This window comes from Magnolia sinica, chromosome 4 (genome assembly GCF_029962835.1).
Source record: "Magnolia sinica isolate HGM2019 chromosome 4, MsV1, whole genome shotgun sequence".
Lineage (NCBI taxonomy): Eukaryota > Viridiplantae > Streptophyta > Magnoliopsida > Magnoliales > Magnoliaceae > Magnolia > Magnolia sinica.
The window spans coordinates 61457960-61475509 of record NC_080576.1 but is presented as its reverse complement, the minus strand read 5'-3'; the positions used below and the strand labels follow the sequence as shown (position 1 = coordinate 61475509).

The 17550-nt window shown below is 41.1% G+C and overlaps 1 protein-coding gene across 1 annotated transcript in view; it reads right to left on the bottom strand.

Annotated features, from left to right (window-relative positions):
- Nucleotides 1-17550, bottom strand: part of LOC131243150 (ATP phosphoribosyltransferase 2, chloroplastic-like) — a 31271-nt gene continuing 13721 nt past the window's right edge. The window contains exons 4-11 of the mRNA XM_058242282.1: nucleotides 15281-15346; nucleotides 15063-15170; nucleotides 14840-14923; nucleotides 2535-2636; nucleotides 2243-2356; nucleotides 1818-1898; nucleotides 784-903; nucleotides 1-316 (exon numbers count right to left, since the gene is read on the bottom strand). Coding sequence (XP_058098265.1) covers nucleotides 221-316; nucleotides 784-903; nucleotides 1818-1898; nucleotides 2243-2356; nucleotides 2535-2636; nucleotides 14840-14923; nucleotides 15063-15170; nucleotides 15281-15346 — 771 coding nt within the window. The 3' untranslated portion in view covers nucleotides 1-220. The remainder of the gene's footprint in view (nucleotides 317-783; nucleotides 904-1817; nucleotides 1899-2242; nucleotides 2357-2534; nucleotides 2637-14839; nucleotides 14924-15062; nucleotides 15171-15280; nucleotides 15347-17550) is intronic.

The following is a 17550-nucleotide window of genomic DNA, read 5'->3' as shown; positions in this document are numbered from 1 at the left end:
AGAGCAAAGCAAGAAAAGGAACTTGTTTAAATTAAATAGAAAATTTACATGCAAATAGGATTCTCAAATACATTAACACTCCAAATTGATGAGATTTTGCACAAAGATTTCAAAATCCAACTAAATAAATGGTTTAACTATTAAAGACATGCTGCCTCCAACAACTTGCTTCTACAAAAACCAACCTCCAAAAATGCCATTGAAGACAACTGCTAGACAATTACAGTCCAAGTTGGATGAGAAGATTGCGCCATCTTGGAGTCTCTTCATCAAAAATGTATGTCAATGGAGAAATCAGAACCCCACTGCCACCAATCTGCAAAAAACAACAAATTTATGAATGGGAGACAAGAAAAATAAGTCTTTGGAACAGTTGGGAGAATATATCATGGCTTTCCCGGTGGTTTCAGCCCTTCCTCTGCCATACGATCCCAAAGACACCATTTTGCATGACACTGCATGGAAATGTTTGACTTGGAATATTTCCTCCATGCAGCTTTTGAGGGAGGGAGGGAGGCTGCAGATATGAATCCCAATACTGAAAAAGTGGTTTTCGAGTGTAAACTGAACGATTAAATCTCATGGAATTGAAGGATTATATTGTAGATATGATGGTATGCCAATATCTTAATTGAAGCCAGGATCTTTGATCCAGTAAAAATGGCCCCACGACTAGGCTATGGTATTGAAGCCAATGTTTTCTGAAATTTTCCCAAATTCAAACTGAAACAACCGTGGAAATAGACGACGGAGACTAAAAGATGAGTAGAAGATGTGACTTACAGCTCGAAGCTGCTGAACTGATTTATAGAGTGCCTTTTTGGGTACACATATGACAATCGCATAGTAGTCCGGTGTGACCTTCCCATCACGTTTGCAGAAGACCGGACTTATTGTAGGCCCCTCCATAAACAATAAACAGAAAAGTTAGCAAGTGGAATAACATGTGAAAAAACAAATGGAGCTCAAGATTGTCATGTACAACTATGAGATTCCCTGGAATTTCCTACAGTGATTGGAATACTGAACAATTATATTGTTATGAATTAATAAATAACAAAGTCAATTAGAAAATGACACTTTTTTCTCAGAAACACCAAGAATCGCTGTTGAATCATAAAATGTATCTGCATTTTGATGTTTTGACAGAGTCTATGGTCAAGGCAATTTCCGAACTGGGCACTGTCACCACTTTGAGGTCATGTGTTTGATCTGGCAAAACATAAAGTTTTAACCAAATTTGGTGAAGGTGAAATCTCAATAAATACCCAAAGAATCACTAAAAGAAAAAAAAAAAGAAAGAAAGAAGGTTCAAAAAAAAAAAAAAAAACCATTTCCATTTTCGGTTGAGGGATCTAAGATTTGGGTAAAAGCAGGGGGAACAGATGGTACAAGAGGTTGTTGACTTCTTCTCTCCAACAAGGTGAGGGGGATTTAAATCTAATCATGCATCATTTTACAGAGTACAGACATATTCTGTTATATTAAGGTAACAAGAACACCCATTCAAAGTAATTAGTATATCTTACTGAAAAAAAATAAAATGAATGCAAGTGGACATACCTTACAGGAACATGGAACAGCTTATACATATCAAAAGTTTAGGAGAATGATCAACATATACCATATCAGAATATTCTAATTTTAATATATACGCAAGGTAGCAGATCTTAAGAATACTTAAGAAGTATCAGAATACCACAGTATTACTTAAAAGAATATTATACTCTGAGCATTTGATAGTCCAGTTTGCATTTAAAAAAAGGTAGTTTCTTAGCAAGATTCCTAACATTGTGATTTCCGTGTCAAAATCTAACCTGCAACCCAGATAATGATGGCTGGCTCAGAACTCTCTCAGCAACTTCCTGCATACTGCTCCCCCTCATGTTGGCAGTCACCTGCAATCAGCAAGTATAATGAGAAGCACATAGATAGCAAGGAAACAAACAAGTAGTGCCCATATGGGGCAAGATACCCACTCACTCCATTTCTTTTGGTTCTAGAAGCAAGTAGGACCTACCAACGACAACTCACCAGTAGACTGGGACAAAGTAGGAGCCCCCTCTCATTTCAGGAACATGGATTTCCAAAAAGGTAGATGCTCATGTTCTGGAAACAAGAGGGGTGTGCTAGACAAAGGACTGCTGATTGGTCATCAGTAGGGCCCACTATCTTTCGGAACCAAAAGGAATGGGAATGATCAGGTTTCTCCCCCAAAAAGACCCTTAAACTACAACCATACCGTGAATTGACCAAGTGCCCTTAGATGTGCTTCAAGTCTTTCTAGAATCTCATGGGTGGTGTCAAGGACACCATTCTGCCGGATCAGGGATTTCTTGCTTGCAACCAGGACAGCCTGCAGAGCATTCAATTAGTAAGGGAAAGTCATAACACCGGTTTGTTTCAGTAAACTCAAGAGGAGAAGAAACAGCTGCCTACTTGGTATCGAAATCCAGGAACTTGCATAGAAATCATGACCTTAAACACATGGTTTGACAGAGATCCACAGGAGTGGGGTAGGATAACGGAATTACCTGGCTTTCTAAGACAACTCCGCCTTCAATTTCTTTTAAATTATTTTCACGTAATGTTGTCCCACTACTTACAAGATCGATAATAGCATCCGCAATTCCCATCTAAGGCATCACAAGAATAGATATCATTATAAAACATAAACACACAATCTTGATATAGAGATACGAGAGTACACTTAATATCACTATAGACAGTTTCACAAAACATATATGCAGCCTGTGTGTGGGTGTGAAACCGTTGCTGCTACCACCATCATCATAGCCTTATCTCAACTATTTGGAGTTCATTTTATGGATTTTGTTTTTCCAATCATATATTCTTTTACCATTTAGAACTTTATTCAAAATGAATCAAGACACAACTATGACTAAAATAATACAATAAGTGTACTTGTTTAATGAAAAATGTATCTTTTATTTGTAGAGGTTAACCGAGGGCATGATAGTGTTTCATGTAGCCATTGGGCATCAAGTGGGTCATATAGTCGGAGGGGGGCATCATGGACTTGTCTAGAGAGGTCATGTCGTTAGATAGTCGTGTAGCTAGCAAGGCAACAAATAGCTAATGTCCACAGGACCTTTGTGAAGCGTGGAGCTTCAGAGCTGTGAGCTCTATTGGAGTATTTGCAACTCTGATTGCAAGGCTACGCAGGAAATGCAGGATATGCATTCAAAAGCATGCCATGCTGAGTGGCATTCATTACCATATGGGAACAAGTTACGTTCCAAGTTGTGGTCTGGCATAGACTCTTAATTACATTCTTGGGGGAAAACCTTGGTTAAAAGGTAAAAGCAGAATGGACTATCCCCTTGTGGAACAGCATCATTGATCCCAATCTATGGTCCATCTTCGGAGTGTCCAGATCCTCAATCAAGTTGGAGAGGACTTGTAATAGTCTTGGCATACACAAGCATTGTTGCTCGGAAATGCCATGGGCCTTATATGCCAGGGAAGAGATGAGGTTGGCTCTCTAGCACCTGCCATCTACTGATAAGACCCTTTGGGTTAGGCACAGATGTTGTGGTAGGTTTGCGCCTAGCACTAGAAGTCAGGTTGTGAGAGTGGCTGGTCTCGTGTTGATTGCACTTGTGGTCCTTGGATAGAGGCCAAGAAAGTGCTCTATGCCTTGGCACAGATGTTGTGATGTCTATGCCATGGCATAGAACCTTATCCTAAAAATAACAAATAAAAAACAAATAAAACAAGATCAGGGTCCCAGGGGCCCAGATCTAAAAAGATTTGATGCCTGATGGCCCGATGGCCTAATCGACAAAATCCAATAATTGGATCAACACGAAATAAAAATTATATGACTAAAATTGTCTCCTAAGTAGCCCACATGCATCATACCTAAGTGGGGTCTCCCTGATGCACGTCCAATGCATGTGGGATCTTTAAAGTGGCCCGGCAAGCCCCATCTGGAACTCGTCTCTCATCCACAAAGAGAGTTGTGCTAATGTGTGTGCTTGCCTCCGTCTCTAGGACACCCGAGTAGGTAATGTCCTCATCAATTCCCTAAGCTGAGAAGAATTCGCCAATAGCAAAATAAAGTTGTGGTAACACTCAAGGAGGTCGGGATCAATGCGCTCAAACTCTACCTCTGTAATCCAGGTGTTGTTTGATTCCAGCCTGTTCTTCCACTTCGCGAGGTATTTTTGATATCCTCCATGGCGGGTAGAGACCGCTTGGTAGTCCAGAACATCATCGATCTCTTCTTTCCGTCGAAATAGTAATGGAAAAGAAGGCAATGGGTGGGAAGTAGGGTATGGTCAAGGCCATAGGCTGGGGACAGGGTCAGGGACACCATCATCTGGGGTAGGAGAAAGGATTGTAGGAGGGCTAGAAGATGAAAGTGTGGGTCAGTCACAAGGCACAAGATCATTCACGTTGAATGTTGTGCTAATGCCCATGTCAGATGGAAGATCCACTACATACGCATTAGGCCCCACTCTTGTCAAAATTTTATTGGGACATGCACTGCGGGCATACAATTTCCTCACGGTTCCCTATGGGAATCGAGCGGCCTAATGTGGACCATGACGTAGTTAGCCACCTGAAACTCAAACTAACGATGTGAATCCGCAAAGATTTTATAATGTTGATTACTAGCATTAATGCACCTCTTGATCTCGCTATGCAAGTCATAAATATGTCATAGAAATGCTTATGCGAACTCAGATGGCCTGTGTAAGACGGACATAGGTATGAGATCTATAGGCGTTCTAAGCTTGTACCCAAATACTATGTCAAATGAACTCATTCCTGTGGACCTATTGATGGAATTGTTGTATGCAAACTCGGATACAAGCAAAACCGCATCCCAGGTGCTAATATGGTCTCCCACCAAACATTGTAGCAGATTCCATAAACTTTGATTGACAACTTGTGTCCAACCATCAATCTGAGGATGGTATGCCGAAGAGAACTGCAACTTAATTCCCATCATGTGCCATAGAGTTTTCCAAAAATAACTCATAAACTACACGCCTCGATTTGACACAATGGTCTTCGGCAAACCATGCAGACAAACTACCTTCCCAATGAATATCTTAGCTACATTAGTGGCATTAGACGTTTTAGAACATGGGAGGAAGTAAGACATTTTCGAAAAATGATCCACAACTACAAAAATGGAATCTTGCTTTTTAATCGTCTTGGGGAGCCCAAGCAAGAAATCCATGTTAATATCAACCCATGGGGCATGGGGAACTAGCAAATGAGTATATAAACCGGTGTTTTGCTTCATCCACTTTGCTAGCTAACAAGTCCTACATTGCCCTATAATGTTAGCCACGTCTCGCTTGAGACTTGACCAATAAAAACACTCCTCTACAAGGGCAATAGTCTTGTCACGCCCAAAATGATCGGCTATCCCTCTAGCATGAAGATCTCAAACGAGAAAGTCATAGAAGGACGTATGAGATATACACAATCTATCGCCTCTAAATAAAAACTTACTGACCAAGACAAACTCACTACTGCCCCTAAACTGACCATCTAACAACGATGCGTACACCTCTCCAAAATCTGAACAACTAGGATAATCTTCCTTTAATCATTCAAACCTAGTGACTTTGACGTTCATGGATTGGAGTAAGTAACGCAGCCCTACAACTCAACGCATCGACAGGTTTATTCTCAACCCCGGCCTTGTGCTTCAACACAAAAGTGTACTCCTGAAGAAATTGGACCCATTTCGCATGCTTCGGGCTCAACTTCTTTTACGAGTTGAGATAGCGCAAAGCCTCATGGTCAAAGAATAAGACGAACTCCTGCAGTAATAAATAATGGCGCTAATGGCGCAAAGACTGCACTACCGCATAAAATTCTTTGTTATAGGTAAAATACTTTTGTTTCGCCTCATTCAGCTTATCGCTAAAGAAAGAGATAGGGTGCCCTTCCCGACTAAGCAGTCCGCCTATACCCACACTAGATGCATCACAAGTAACCTCAAAAGCCTTGGAAAAATATTAAAGTCACATGACAGGAGCTTCAGCCATCTTGACTTTGATATCCTTGAACACCCTAGAGGCTGTTTTAGTCCATTGGAACTCCCCCTTTTTTATGCAATCAATAATAGGAGCCATGATAGAACTAAACCCTCTAATGAACCGCCTATAAAAGATGGCTAAGTCGTGAAAGCTTCGCACCTCATGAATATTATACGGCTCAGGCCCACTGACTATAGCCTTGACTTTCTCAGGATCCGCAGACATGCCCTCGAATGACATGATAAAACCTAAGAAGATGGCACTACTAGACAAAAATGAACACTTCTTGAGGTTGGCATACAACTTCTTTGCCTTAAGGATCCCACACATGCCTCAGATGGTGGAGTAGTTGTTCCTTAGTCATGCTGTAAATAAGGATATCATTAAAGTACACAACTAAGAACTTTCCCATGAAGGGTCTCAACACCTAGGTCATCACCCGCATAAATTACTTGGATCATTGGTCGGCCCAAAAGGCATGACTAGCTACTCGTACAGCCCATCCTTTGTCTTGAAGACAGTTTTTTATTCATCACCTAGGCAAATACGAATGTGGTGATACCCACTCTTAAGGTCTATTTTGGAGAAAATTATGCCATTGGCCATCATGTCCAATATATCGTTAAGACACGGTATAGGAAACCGGTACTTAAAGGTAATCTTGTTGATGGCTTTGCTATCCAGTATCCACACACATACGCAACGTCCTTCTTGGGCATCAAAACAGTGGGCATGGCACATGGACTCATGCTCTGCTGAATGGACCCTTTCTTAAGAAGCTCATCAATTTGCTTCTTGAGTTTCTCATGCTCGGCGGGGTTCATTCTGTAATGAGGAAGGTTCGGGAGAGTTGACCCAGGGGCAAGATCAATGGCATGTTGGATGTCCCTCATAGGTGGTAACTCATCTGGGATGTTAGGAAAGACATCATTGAACTCCATCACTGAAATTACCTCACTAGAAAACTCTACACCGACCTAGGGGGTAGCCTCTCTAATCACAGGGGCATACACCTCTGAATCCTCCCTAATCCCTCTTTCAAATTCTTTTGCATTAATGATGTGAAGAGACCTAGAGATGCAGGACAATTAACCACTTACTCTTAAAGCTCGAACTGATAGAGCATGGCGAATTAATCCATTTATCTCAACCCAGGCCCCACATCTCATGGGTTAAGACCTCGGCCGAACCCCCCTCGTGGGCCCCAAATCACATGGGTACCACCTCACATGAGCCACCCGCCTCACACAAGTTGCCCACCCCGAGTGTGACCCCACATCCCACAGGCAACCCCACTCGAGCCCGGTGTGAAAATGCCCCTGCATCCTGCTCTGATACCAATTTGATGCAGGACAATTAACCACTTGCTCTAAAAGCTTGAACTGATAAAGCATAGCGAATTAATCCCTTTACCTCATATCCCATGCCCCACATCTCATGCGTTAGGACCTCGACCAAACCCCCCTCGTGGGCCCCAAATCACATGGGTACAGCCTCACACGGGCCGCCCACCCGGAGTGTATCCCCGCATCCCACAGGCAACCCCACTCGAGCCCGGTGTGAAAATGCACATGCATTACTTAGGCTTGGACTTCCTCATAGTACCAGGATCACCTTCTTGGGTGGAAGAGGACTCAATCTAATTTTTTTGCCCTCAAACATGAATGTACAAATATTCAACCGAACAAATATTGTAACGTCCAAGTTAAATAACCAAGGCCTACCCAAGATGATGTAGCCAACATCCATGGGAACCACATCATACCACAATGAATCGTTATACAACCCAAACTGGATGAGGATGCAACATCGTTGTGAGACCGGAATGGAGGACTCATCAGCCCACAACACTGTGCAGGACTAAGGGTGAGACTATGCTTTAAAGCCTAGTCGACTTACGGTGCTGGTAGAGACCGCGTTGGCATAGCTACCACTGTCCACGATCACTTTAGTTTATCCACACTTGGTATAAGTGTAAAAGATTGTTCCTACGCCAATCATCATTTTATTTAGCTTGGGCAAAGGCGCATTTGACTACTGCGAGAGTGTGGGTCACTTGCTCATCAAACTCCTCATCGTTAACACCAATATAAGGCTCATGTTCCTCTACATTGCAATTGCCATCGGCATCCTCATCTGTCTCATCGATAATAAGAGTTTTACCTCTTTCTTTGTTTGGGCATTCTGTTGCGAGGTGACCATAACCATTGTAACGGAAACACTATATGTGCTCACTTCCCTTTGAACTAGTGATGGCTAGACCCTTACCTTTAACATCTCTGTTATAAGTAGGAGCACTAGTTGGGGCTTTAGTTTGTCTCCCAAGGTTAGGTTTAATTCCTTAAGGAGTAACCCTACCATTGGAATCACGAGATCCAAACCGCCTCATGGTCGGTTGCACTAAGTATCATTCAAGCTCCTCTACCGTAAGGTAGGCCTCCTCTAGTGTACTAACAACATGAGGGATGAGCTCACGCCTAATCTCAGGGTGCAGGCCTGTCCTAAAACGAGACAAGGTCACAACAGGAGACTCGTTGACATCACATTACATCATGTACTCCTTGAATCTATCGATGTAATCCGATATAAGCATTGACCATTACCTCAAAGACTACCACTGATCCAAAAGGTGATCACGGCAGGAGAGCGAGACATATTTTTCTCTAGGTTCTTTCGTCTCAATCCATGACGTAATGGGTTCATCTCCACGCTGTTGGTCATTCCATTCGGTCCAGAATAACTTGGCTTGACCTGTCAACTTAACTTAGCAAACCTCGCTCGACAATTACCTGACATGTCATGCCACTTGAATAAGTGGTCCATGTCACCTAGCCAATCAAAGAAATGCTTCGGGTTCAAGTGGCCATCAAAATTGGAAGCATTGACTTTAACGCTCTTCATAACCCGTTCCTCAAGGTCACAATGATCCCGCGACTCTCTATGGGGTGCGCATACACATGGTCCTACATGACCTACTCCCTGATCAAATTTCCTATTACGACCCCTAATGGGTTTTGCTAGGACTGGACCCTATTCAACTGTGTCCTCATCCGTTGGCTCTCCTCCCCGAGACTTGTGGTCTTCCCCGGTGACGGGGACACCGTGAAAGGTAGCCACTAGCTGCATGATACACTGGTTACTAGTAGTCAATTGTGCGGCAGTGGTCCTATTATGCGTCTCAATGGCCGTCAGACGACGGTTAATCTTTTCGAGAGCCTCAGCAATCTGATTCGATTTCATTGTGGGGAATAGAGCAAAACCACGACCTATTCGTGTTTGCATATACTAAACGACCCTAATAAAATGAAACCTGGCTGTATGTGTACTATATGATGAATGCGATGCAAAATTCAGATCTGATGATGCTCAATGTGATATACTAAATGATGCACCTGTACTTCATGTATGATTATCCTAAGTACTTTAAACCTTATGGACAGTCTTAGAATGATTCTAATAAGGCCAGAACTAAAAATTCAGCAACTAGGTGTCTTAAATCACTAAGTCTAAAAATTCCAGCAATCCAGGACTTTTAAAGTACCAAAGCAGAAATTTCAACAAGACAAATCAGAAAATTCAGCAAGTTATATGTGATCTATATGCTCGATTATTGGTTTAGGAATTTCTTCGAACACCTACCCTACGTTAGACCTAGGCTCTGAGACCAAATTTGATGTAGGACGAGTGAAACTATCCTAGAATGCAAGACATGAGATCAATTACGCATTAATTTCAGCATTCAACATGTAAAACCAAACATATCCACATAATAGATTCAGAAAATTCATATTTGTAATGCAAATGGCCTAGGATATCACATACGCGGTGCATGAAAATATAAAGTATTACACGAGTGACCCGCTTGGAAGTAGGAACTTCCAATTTAGCGTAGGTAGTGCAACAACCACGTGAAAAGACAATGATGCCAGTAAAATCAGGTTTGGGGAAGGGATTTTTTAAAATAAAAACAGATTTTCGCTAGTGTTTTGGGGTTTAGGTATTGAGATTTGGAGATTTTAGGACTTGGAGTCTAAGGATTAAGGGATCTAGGGATTAGGTAGAGTTTAGAGGGGAATTAAGGAGGGAAGGTACCAAAAGGGGGCCCACACGCGGCAGCCCATATGGACGCACATGCGTGCGTGTCCACATATGGATGGGTAGGGTAAAAGAGAAAGGGGTGGATTGGGTTGGGTTTTGATGGGTTTAGAAGAGATGTAAGGGAAGGAGAAGAAGAAGAAGAAGAAGAAGAAGAAGAGAAAAAATGGAGTACCTTGTTGGAGAAGAGAAAGAGGAAGAAAACACCTTGGAGGAATCCACCACCAAGTAAGCTTCTTCCCTACCATAATTCTATTTGAAGGGAGGGTTTCTCATACCCTTTCAACATAGGAAAGACCTTTTTTTTTTCTTTTTTTCTCAAGTGGGTTTCTCTTTATTGATGAGTTTTTATTTAAAGGCAACAGACTCTGCATTCCCAACACCTCCCTTCGGGATTTCCTAGTTTGAGAGCTTCATGACGAAGTAGTCAGTCATTTCAGTAGAGAAGACTATTGCCCTCGTCGAGGATAGGATAGATTTTATTGGCCCAGTCTCAAGTGAGACGTTGCCAAAATTATTAGGTAATATTAGACTTGCTAGTTGGCATAGCAGAAAAGGCCAAACACTAGATTATATACACCTTTTCCAGTGCCACACACTCCGTGGCAGGATATTAGAATGGATTTCGTACTTGGGCGACCTAAGACGATCAAAAAGCACAATTCTATCTTAGTGGTGGTGGACAGTTTCTCAAAAATGACCCATTTTCTACCATGTTTCAAAATGTCCGACGATACCAACATTGCCAAGCTTTTCTTTGGAGAGGTGGTTCACTTGCATAGTTTACCAAAAACCATTGTGTCTGATAGAGATGTGAGATTCATGAGTTTTTTTTAAAGACACTTTTGCACATGATGGGTAGGAGACTTTAGTTCTCATCGGCATACCACCCTCACACTAACGGTTAAAAGAAAGTGGTCAATCAAAGCTTAAGTAACCTATTACAATGTCTTGTGGGAGCCCATATTAGGACTTGGGATTCAATTTTACCAGTCGCAAAGTTTGCATATAATAGTTCAATCAATAGGTCAATAGGCATGAGTCCTTTTGAAGTAGTGCATGGTTACAAGCCTAGGAAGCCTATAGATCTCACTCCCGTGTCAGTCTCCCATGGGCCTTTAGAGTCCGCAAATGCATTTGCACGACATATTCATGATTTACATGCTGAAATTAAGAAACAGATTAATACAAGGAATGAAGTATAAAATATTTACTGACTCTCATCGTAGGTTCAAAGAATTTCAAGTAGGAGATTATGTGATGGTTTGGATAAGGCCAGAATGATATCCGCAAGGGGTCATGAAGAAATTACAAGCTAGTAGTGCAGGACCTCATAAAATATTGAAAATATTATGTTCCAATGGGTATGATGTAGATCTTCCACCTAACATGGGAATTAGTTCTACATTCAATGTGGAAGATCTTACGTCTTTTAAGGATCCAGCAACTCCACCCACTAACCTTTCTCTCGACCCTCACATTGGCCCAGATGGTGGTGCTTCTGACCTGCCCTGACCCCTGGCTCTTACCAGACTAGCCTTCCCAGTCTTTGCCTCCTTTACAATCCATACCTACCAAAACAGGAGACAGAAGGTATTTTGGATGAACAAGTGGTTTCTACCAAATACAGAGGTTTTCATAAACATCTCGTCAAGTGGCAGAACATGTCAGAGTCAAACAGTGAGTGGATTACAAAGACCAAGCTTCAAGACTATACCCAGATCCCCTAAAGCGTTATCGCAGTTTTATTTCGATGAAGGTGACATCTATCGAACCGTTGGATTTCACATGATGGGCCATCTTGACTGTTGGATCATTTTGATTGTTGGGTCATCTTGATTGAGGACTCATATTGGACACTAGTTTTTGTTAATTTGTTTAGTTAGTTTGATTATTTTTGTTTATTTTATGATTTAGTTGATATTAGCGGTCCCCCCCACCCCCAAAAAAAAAAAAGAAAGAAAGAGGAGAAGGAAGGTATTTTGTATGAACAAGTGGTTTCTACCAGATATAGAGGTTTTCGTAAACATCTCGTCAAGGGCCAGAACATGTCAGAGTCAAACAATGAGTGGATTACAAAGACCGAGCTCCAAAGACTATACCCGAATCCCCTAAAGCGTTATCGCAGTTTTATTTCGACGAAGGTGACATCTATCGAACCGTTGGATTTCGCATGATGGGCCATCTTGACTGTTGAATCATTTTGATTGTTGGGTCGTCTTGATTGAGGACTCATATTGGACACTAGTTTTGTCAATTTGTTTAGTTAGTTTGATTATTTTTGTTTATTTTATGATTTAGTTGATATTAACGGTGTTTTGGACATTTTATAGTATTAAGGGTGTTTTTGTAAAAACATACAAATAGAATATATAGTATTAAGAGTGTCCAATATGGGCTATCTTAACTATTGGATCATTTTGATTGTTGGGTCGTCTTGATTGAGGACTCATATTGGACACTAGTTTTTGTTAATTTGTTTAGTTATTTTGATTATTTTTGTTTATTTTATGATTTAGTTGATATTAGCGGTGTTTTGGACATTTTATAGTATTAATGGTGTTTTTGTAAAAACATGCAAATAGAATCTTTTTCCAAACCCATCTTCAAACCCTAATTCCCTAAATACCCAAACCTTATTTCAAAATAAAAATAAAAAAATTTCTCAAAAACCCTAATTCCCAAATCCTAAAACCCTAACTTACCCAAAGCCTAATAAAATCAAGTGATTTCCTTTGAATTAAAATTTATTCCTATGCTAGATGGAAGTTTTACCTTCCATAGGTCCTAATTAATTAATATCCTCTAAGACTTATACTGCAGAATTGTAGATATAAACTAGGGCATCCTTTAATGCTTGAACTCTTTAACCTTGTGATAGTTTAGCTTTATTTTGTGCTTTGATTTCTCTAATTAATCCATTAATTAATTTCATTGCATTATTTTAGGTTATATTATATGTCCTGCACCACAGTTCTACTCAACAGAGAGTGCAATTCAAAGACGTAGGAGGCTTATTCTTGAGTGGAGCTATAGCGGCATCTTGGACAATGATGATGCCATGTGAGGATATTGTTATCGTGTACCTAAAAGTTGATTTACATAATAGTTATTAAGCACATGTTTTAGTGAACTAACAAATATAGACCACTAATCAAAAAGTCAAACGAGTTGTCATAAGATCCGGTTTTGTCAGCCACAACTTCGTCCAAATAAATGTCCACGGACCAGTCAGCCAGATAGTTTAGTCATTGCCATGCGAGCAAAGTCGAAGTAGTTTTCCCTCATCCATACGAATAAAAGGAACAGGACAGGTTGCGCAAAGCTCCAAAAGCTCGTGGTCTTCAATATAACATGAAGCTGTGATTGAGGTAGCTGTGGGCAGACAGTGGAAGAGAACCAGAGTTGACCCCTTAGACTTAAAGTGGATTAAAACAGACTGACGCCCTCATCCCATGATAGCCAAAAAAAAACAGCAATGGACATTTATTTGGAGGAGGTTGTGGCTGACAAAGCGGGGTCCTATGACAACTTGTTTGACTCGTTGATTAGACGTCTAACATCATGAGGTGAGGACCATGAAGCATCAGGTCACGTGGTAAATCACGTGGCTTGAGCAATTCAGAGAGTGACAACCATCAGACTGTCCACGTCAGATAAATATGATAGTTGAGAAGGCAATGGTAAAAACTGGAGCAACAACGACAAGGGCAATATTTGTATACAGAATCTTAGGCAATTAGTCAATGGCAACTTAGACCATTCACTGTGGAGAGACAGTTCAACCACGCCACCCATGAACCAAACCATGGTGCTCGTGTAGCCCAGCACGGGCTACTGACTGAACCCAGCATTTCTCAAGTTGTAGGAGACAACTGGCACAAGGAGGCTGCTATTGCACAGAAAATTGGGTCCATAAACACCAATGAGGAAGGGAAGCTCCAATTCCATGCCGCATTATGGATGTGGCTCATATCCATAAATGATAGAGCGGATAGTCTGGCGAAAAGTGGTCTGTCTAGTGGTTCTTTCTGGTTTTCTGATGGAGGATAGTAGGGCTGCCCACCTTAGGGACTATTAATAGGGTTTTGCGAATATCTTATTTATGGGCTGGTTCCCTGGCTCACAATAGCCAGAGCATACATTTGTATTTATTGGCTCTCTTCTTCTCTTTTTGTTCTCTTCTTCTGTTGTTTAACCAAATTCTCCACTATCTTTCCAAAAAAAAAAAAAAACACAAATCTCCACTTAAAACAAAATAAATTATGGATATGGCTCAAATGTCTATGGCACTAATCATCCAAATATGAATATGGTCAAGAGTATTGCGCACAGATACGAACAGTGATATCGCTTGGGACAGATGTATCCAGGACATGGATATCGGTAGGGAAGTGTTCAGCCACACCCATAGCACACAAACGACAAAAATAAAATAAAATAAAATAAAATAAACTACATAAAATGCAAGAATGGTCATTATAAGATGCCACGGCATAGTAAGGGCAATGAAATTAATTAGCAGAAACATCAATGTATAGCCAAAATAAATTAACATAAAGAACCAAAATGGCCTAACATCAAGAAATGGCGTAACATTAAGAATTTTCCAGGATAAACATAAAAAGTCAACTGAATGTGATTCATGTATGGAACAAATAATAGCAGCTTAGGTGAATTTTTTTTAAGTTGTAATAGCCAAGAGAGAGAGTTCTCACAGCAGGAGCTGCCTCCAATGCTCCATCAGCAGTTGAGAAAGTGACATGCTTCAATCCCCTCTCTCTCATAAACTTTGGACCCAACTGTGCAAAACAAGAATGTCAAAGTCACTTCAAAGTACATATCACACCATATGGCATTGGAAACAAACAAAAAGACATCTTCTATGAGTGAAAGAAAATTAAAGCAGTAATGGACCATAGCCAGAAATGCGTAACATACATAGGTAAACCCAGTTGCAATCCGCAGAGGTTTCTCAATGGTCCATTGAGGCATTTGGGCCAGCTCGCTCAGGGAATTGATATTTTCAAAAATCCCATACCTAGGAATCTGATTAGTTAATAAAATAAAGATTATGTCAGCGGCAACTGAGAACCAATTTAAAATATTCTATGTGATCCTTTCGATGGCTCAGTAAACGGAAAGCTGGCAAGACTTACTGCGATGGACAAATGACAATCTCCATACTCAAGTGCATCATGAACTATGATCAAATCCTCATCACCCTGCAAAAGAAAAAATAAATAAATTTGTCATGTTCTTTGTTTCACCCATTATTTAAATATATTGCTATGAACAAAACATGACAAAAAATAAAGATGAATTAGTTCCAGAAACCAACACCAGACAAATGGTGACATGAAGAGGAATTTCCTTCCTTTTGAAATGCATCATCAATATGTTGGAGTTTTAGCAATTCTTGCTACAAAGAGCACCACAATCGAAACAACTTGCAGGGGCATGTTAAAGACCTAGTCTATGACACCACACCACCTGCTCATAATCATAGCATCATCCCACCTATTTGGGTTCCGCTTTACAGATCCTATTACTTTTTCTTTTTTTCTTTTTTCTTTCTTTTTTTGAAAGGCATTTACAGATCCTATTACTAATCATTCCTACGTGATTTTACAAATCTGCTCAGTTAATACCTAGGAAATGTTTAGCCAAGATGCAGGAAAGTGAATGCCATAAAAGCGAATTTCCAGCGCTTTAAACATGAGATTAAGAAACAGTTGCATAATGGCTGTAATGGCCATTTTGTAATGGTAACAGCAGGAACCGTTATGCGTTACAGGCTGTAAATGTTCTTACGGGAAAATGGCCTGTAATGGCCATAATGGGCAGATAGATACAGGTTTTTTTTCCAAAAAAAAAAACCACAATAAAAAAGGCTGTAACAACCGTTATGGCCTATATCATACAGCCACCGTTACCATCATTGAATACCTTGGTTTTGAATGATCACTTTGCACCCAACTTATAACATTAAGGGATAGTCTAGAAGCCCAGAAGTCAAGTTATCTGGGGAAGTTGGGATCCATGGTAGTATATTTCAGGAAGAAGACTTCCAGGCAGTTGGGTTGCTGTTGTTTGGATGACAACTCTAGAGTTACGTAGAAACCAAGGTTTTGTGTTCAGATGATGAAATCGTGGAACCCAACTTAAGGTGCTTCAAAACAATAGATTGGTAGATTGCACATGCCAAAAGTGGCACATTTTGACTCAACATGAATCCCCTTCAGCAGTTATCATAGCTAAGAGAATAGAAGCAAAGAAGCGAAGCCCTTCTACCAAGGCCAAAGCCTTGGTTCTAGTTGCATCGCCTTCACCTATAGATCCTGACAATGAGATAGCATTGAACCATTTTCATCTCTAAATACTTTCATACTTCCACTTTGACCAGTGTTACCAAGAGATGATTTGTCAAAATTTAAGCTTCCACCAGCTGGAAGGGAGCACCACTAATGCGGGGGCATTTTCACACCGGGCTTGAGTGGGCTGGCCTGTGGGATGCAGGGGCACACTCGGGGTGGGCGGCCTGTAAAACACTTGGATTTGGCAGCCGTGTGAGGCGGGTAGCTCGTGTGAGGTGAAACCCATGGATTTGGGGCCCATGAGGAGGGTTTGGCCAAAGATCTAACCCATGGATTTGGGGCCTAGGCTATGAGATAAAGGGATTAATTCGACATGCTCTATCAGTTTGAGCATTTAGAGCAAATGGTTAATTGTCCTAAATCAAATTGGTGTCAAAGCCGGAGATCTCGTGTTCGAGACTCCTCACCAGGGGTGATTAATGAGAGGGCATTTTCACATCGGGCTCGAGTGGGGTGGCCTGTGGGATACAAGGGCACACTCGGGGTGGGCGGCCCGCAGAACCCATAGATTTAGGGGCCGTGTGAGGCGGGTGGTTCATGTGTGGCAGAACCCATGGATTTGGGGCCCGTGAGGGGGCAGAACCCATGGATTTGGGGTCTGGACTATGAAATAAAGGGATTAATTCGCCATTCTCTATCATCTTGAGCTTTTAGAGCAAGTGGTTAATTGTCCTGCATCAACCACCAAATGAGGACAAACAATTTTCACTTTGGTTGCTCAATGTTAACCACTTTTTTCTACAGTCACAGCATACTGTGACTATGAAGGGGAAAGGGTTTGGTGGGTGAAGGAATCATCACTTTATAGGACTTCTAGATTGTGGAAAGGGGTCACTTCCTTAATGAACGAGTTTAAAGTGAAGATCTAATTCTCATAGGGAGATTAGAAAAGAACTTGGTTCCGAAAGGACTTGTGGATTAGGGAATGCCCCTTTCCACAATATAGAAGTCCTATAACTAGAGCATCACATATATAGGTGATTTTGTGGTATGTACACCCGAGTGGCGAAGAAACTCATTGGAAATTGAAATGGACGAGTTGGTTCAGTTGT